Source organism: Hyalella azteca, unplaced genomic scaffold, assembly GCF_000764305.2.
Source record: "Hyalella azteca isolate HAZT.00-mixed unplaced genomic scaffold, Hazt_2.0.2 contig11024, whole genome shotgun sequence".
Taxonomy (NCBI): Eukaryota; Metazoa; Arthropoda; class Malacostraca; order Amphipoda; family Hyalellidae; genus Hyalella; species Hyalella azteca.
In genome coordinates this window covers 221,097-226,491 of record NW_025941036.1, presented here as the reverse complement: position 1 = coordinate 226,491, position 5,395 = coordinate 221,097, and the positions used below count along the sequence as shown (strand labels likewise).

At 41.0% G+C, this 5,395-nt stretch overlaps 1 protein-coding gene across 1 annotated transcript; it reads right to left on the bottom strand.

Annotated features, from left to right (window-relative positions):
* Positions 1 to 575: 575 nt before the first annotated feature.
* Positions 576 to 4,514, bottom strand: LOC125178576. The gene is made up of 5 exons (XM_047882680.1): positions 4,455 to 4,514; positions 3,943 to 4,129; positions 2,861 to 3,060; positions 2,013 to 2,166; positions 576 to 1,225 (listed from the first exon to the last, which is right to left on the bottom strand). Exons 1-5 carry the CDS (start codon positions 4,512 to 4,514, stop codon positions 1,008 to 1,010), a joined length of 819 nt encoding a protein of 272 aa, XP_047738636.1. The 3' UTR covers positions 576 to 1,007.
* Positions 4,515 to 5,395: the final 881 nt, after the last annotated feature.

The window sequence follows — 5,395 nt, the reverse complement described above, 5'->3', positions numbered from 1 at the left end:
CATTATATAGATAGTGGCCAGACATATATGACCCTGAGACTTGTATGACATAGGGATGATCCCAATGCTAATTGGTGTGATGGCATGACATTGCAAAACACTGGTGAACTAGGCCCAATAGAACAAACTATAGTGATACTACTACACTTCAATATTACTAAAAGTTTGTTCTGTCAACATCAACCATTTTGAACTTGAATACCACAATATATTCTACCCTTTTTGTCACAAACATTTGCGCTTCGCTGCTACAAAAATTTATTCGGTTTTCAGTATTACAATACAAATGGCTTCTTCAACTAATTACAAACGCATCGTCGTCCGCTGAGCACCTCGGACGAAGTGGCGACACAGTCCTCTGGCCACGGCGGCGCAAATCAATCCAATGACTTTTATTCGTTTCATGGTTAATAAATTCTGAACTTCAAGCGAACGAACGTTAGTATAGTGGTAAGATCAGAAGAAAAGTGTGGCAGTTAGAAACAATTAGAATTAGACCAGGGCCCTACATTCAGACTATTGAGCACCCAGTGTAAAGAAAATGATACACATTTTCCTAAAAATTCTGACTGCCCTTCCTGGTTAATTAGGTAGCTAAATATATTTTGCCTTTCTGACGTCACACGGACGAAAGTGACTACTGCCTTCAAAAAAAAACAAGGCCTTCAAAGCTCCTGTGAACAAAATACGAAAAGTACAACAATTTGCAGCAGGCCTAAGCCTATTTATTCAGTGCCGACACCACTATACTATACGTACTATGAGTGGCGCATAAGCATTCTGGTGAATATTAAATGTGAGTGATAAAGTAAATGAGAGACAGTCAAGCGAGTGGCATGCTAAGAATAACTTGTAGCTTCATCTATCAAAACCTGTAGGTCCACCAGCTAATGGCTTGTAATAAGCTTAATACTTCAAACAATTAGTGAATAGTCGGTTCAACTGCTAATCGGTGTAAATTTGAAAGTCTGTACACCATTGATCGCTATCAACTATTCGTGGTTAATTCACACGTAAGTTTGGCAGATGACGGGAACAGGTCGAAGAGTGCACGGCATTTGCCACACCACCATTGTCTCCCATTCCTGAGCGGCACAGCTGCCGGACGCTGAAGGGCTGTCGGCGGAAACCTCGCACTTGTTCAGCACACTACCATCCACCCAGTGTAAATTTGAGTCAAGCCATATCCAAGCCAAGCATGAGACAGTGCATCGTGATCTGATCTCTGAAAGGAAATGAACATAAATCGAAATTTGGACATGAACTTACGGACATCAATAATGAGTTTGCCCAATAATGGAAATTTATTGCCGTATTACCATATAACACTGGTACGGGTGTTGAAGTTCTTAAGGGTCTGCCTCAGCGAGTCGCGAACTTCGTGAAAGACCTGAACGCCATCACACTGTAAAACGCAAAAAACTACAGAATTTAGTGGCAATTTGAGGTCAGTTACGTTATCAATACAAGATATTTGTCACTCAGCTTGTTGAAAGTAACGGGCGGTATTCAAATGGCCGATTCAATTCCATGGGCCGACGATTCAAGCGGTTGAATTCAGCCATTATATCTGGTCTGTCAGCTGACGGTATCATTTTATTTAAATGAAGTTAAATTAATAGACCCAAAACATCATCATAAAACTGATCATGTTTGCATTGCGTGACATAGACTGTCATTAAAATGTGCCAAGTCATTCCAGAACTTAGGAAGCCAAAGTGTGAACAGCGTTACGGGAATACAAATTAAATGAAGCCCAAGTAAAGCCAAAAAAAGGAAAAGTGAAGCTTATGAGAACACACTGTGAAGCCAAGTTAGGCTCAATTAGAATCGAAGTGAATAATCGGCATATCTGAAAGAAAGCAAGAATGTCACATAATCGAAACCAAATTTCAATTGAACTTCCATCGGCGTGAAATGAAGGTACCCCCGCGACCAACAAATACTCCAACGAACAATCTTTCTCAAATAAATATTATATTTTCTAAAGATAGAGAAAGACATTGAATCACCTGGCCCAACTTGGGCAAGCAGTTGCTTGTGTTCATTGGCGGTCTCGATCATTGCAAACTGAAGGCCGTCCGCCGCGCAGAGGTTCTGGGCGCTGAGGGACGTCACGCTTCCATCGCTGGTGGTGCCTGAGCTCAGCTTGAACTGCTTCGTGCCCTGGATACGAAGAAATCGACTCAGTTCCTCCTTTTACTTAAGTAAAATGCGTTGATTCTGTATTTTTTGAGCGTACAAAATTGATATTTCTTAGAGTTTATATTTGAAGAGTTTAATATGAACTACGAGTAAAGTTAGAAGTCGACCAACTCTCAGTCCTGAAGCCGCCGGTTACAAGGTCATGTATATCATGTAAAATGGGCTAAGGTTAGTACAGTAAAATTTGGGTAGAGCTTCCACAATTTAACTCAGCTAGAAACGTTATAACCCATTGATCAACTGTTTTCGGTATCATGTAATCAACCGGTCCTATAATGAAGAATAGTTCTTTTGCAAGGCTACAACGATTAATTACCTAAGCTAAACCTCGGTACACAAGATCGTCACTACTATAGATGAAACATTAAGCCGAGAATCAATTTAGTCGAGCCATATAACATCAAGCGCCGGATAGATATAATTGCGGGTTCATTACTTTCATCCCTGAGGTTCGGGAAAATCAAGACTTTTGATTATGTAGCGGTGAGAGCATTTGCCGGACACCGAACTACATACTATCGTTGTTTGTGGCTGAGGTCAGATGTTTACATGAGACTTTGTACCGTAATATGAGATATATGCGTTCATTTTCATTTTTATAGGCTTTGGTAGTTTCACTTAATAGGCTTTGAAGTTTGATTTGGTAACGCACTACCTGAGGCCGTGGTGGAGGCGGAGGTAAGCTGGAGTACAGGAGGCAGGATGGCCCTGAGGTGGCCCTGGACCCCACAGTATAGTTTGATGCCGCCAGGATGCAGTCCACAGTCTCGCCCTCACAGTAAGAAAACGCAGAGAGGCCGTGGTGGAGGCGGAGGGAAGCTGGAGTACAGGAGGCAGGATGGCCCTGAGGTGGCCCTGGACCCCACAGTATAGTTTGATGCCGCCAGGATGCAGTCCACAGTCTCGCCCTCACAGTAAGAAAACGCAGGGGCGTTCACTGACAGCGCAAGCACTGCGCACTGGACAGCACGAAGTGGTATAACGTTATACCTCTGGAATTCGTATTTCAATTCAATTCGCATAACAATTCAATTTGTATATTTCAATAATAAGAATTTAATACGAATAAGAAAGCATTAAACGAATACGAAATATTAAGAAATAAATACAAACAAGTATAAGCAGGGTTACACACTGCTTTTACTCTGGCTTGCCCTTCATCTTTTTGAGGTGATGATTGTTGCCCTTGATGAACATCAGCCTCTCGATGCTGCGTCAACCACTCACGTCTTGTGCTACTACAATATGTAGCAGTAACACAAGACGTGATTGGTTGACGTACATATGTTGACGTAGTCAGCCATCAGTGTGGCACACGGCTAACGATACTTAGCATTAAATATTAACACCTGAATTTTCTATCAGAAGAGATTTATAAACACTTCTATCGGACTGCCAGTTAGCGGAACTAAATATAGCGGACGCTAATTGGTCTGCTAATGGTTTCCAAAGTTAGCTTAAAAGCTAATCCGATAAGGAGAAAGTTAGCTTCGCTAACTAGCTGTTAGCGGATTAGCGGAAGTAGGCCCACCACTGGATACAGACGACAGTTTATCTCCATACAGTTGTTTACCTGTTTATAATCAAGCAGCATGAAACGGTATAACAAAGTTCGAATTTGTTATGATGTCACACAACAGGTGAAGGTTCCAAATAATGCTGTGTTAAGGCCTCGCGATATGTCACATAGCAAACTAAAGTTCTCTTTTATTTAATTATTTCTAACAAATCCTTTGCCCCGCACCCTGATGACGCTGTTGACCGAGGCCTTGCGCCTGGTGAAGGTGGCACAGAGGGCGGCTCCCCGGTAGTGCAGGCGGTAGGTCTGATGAGCGCCCTTGGTGAGGACCACCACCAGCAGGCACAGCAGCGACAACGACAGCAACACCTTCATCCTGGACGTCTGGCTCAGGTATCGCGATTGCTGAACGCAATGAAGTCAAGTAGCAGTAATAATTAGTAGTAATAATAGTAGTAGTAGTAGTAGTAGTAGTAGTAGTAGTAGCAGCAGTAATAATAATAGTAATAATAATAATAATAAATAATAATAATAAATAATAATAATAGTAGTAGTAGTAGTAGCAGTAATAATTTAGCTAACCTGTGACAAGTTCAGGTTATTAACAAGCTAATGTTCACCTGATGGTCCTGCAACACATGCTAGTTGCACAGAAATGTTCAGAAGTGAGAAATTTTTTTTAGAATCCTAATCNGGCTCCCCGGTAGTGCAGGCGGTAGGTCTGATGAACGCCCTTGGTGAGGACCACCACCAGCAGGCACAGCAGCGACAACGACAGCAACACCTTCATCCTGGACGTCTGGCTCGGGTATCGTGATTGCTGAACGCAATGCTTGATTTTAGCTTACCTGTGACAAGTTCATGTTATTAACAAGCTAATGTTCACCTGATGGTCCTGCAACACATGCTAGTTGCACAGAAATGTTCAGAAGTGAGAAAAAAAATTTTTTAGAATCCTAATCTGGCCAAACTTATGGTATAAGTTTTCTGAGGAATTCAATTTAAGTGGGGTTTACTCCTGTGATGACATTTTGTATTCTATAATACGTTACTAGATAAATAGGAGGTAAATTATGTTACTTAATTGATTTTGAAACAATGAAAAAGAACAGACGATCGCGTGGCAGAAACTTTAAATGTACAAAATCTTTCACATTGTGTGTGTTCAATGAGCTAACATATACGTTCAATGAGCCACTATGGAAATGTATAGGTAAATGTACTTGATGTATAGGTAAATTATGTTACTTAATTGATTTTGAAACAATGAAAAAGAACAGACGATCGCGTGGCAGAAACTTTAATGTACAAAATCTTTCACATTGTGTGTGTTCAATGAGCTAACATACGTTCAATGAGCCACTATAGAAATTAAATGAGCTACCATATAAGTTCAATGAGCTACCATAGAAGTTCAATCAGCTACCATAGAAGTTCAATGAGCTACAATAGAACTTTAATGAGCTACCGTAGAAGTTCAATCAGCTACTAGACTCCTGCGTCTCGAAATAATTTTCTCGAAATGAAGCGGGACAGACAAAACGAGACGAGAAAATTCCGGGAAAAAAATAACGGGACAGAGGGTAAAATTTGTCCCTGAATAAACGTATGAACCAAGACAAGACTTTTGTCCCGGACTTTAAAACTTGTGTCCCGGTAAATTATGAACCG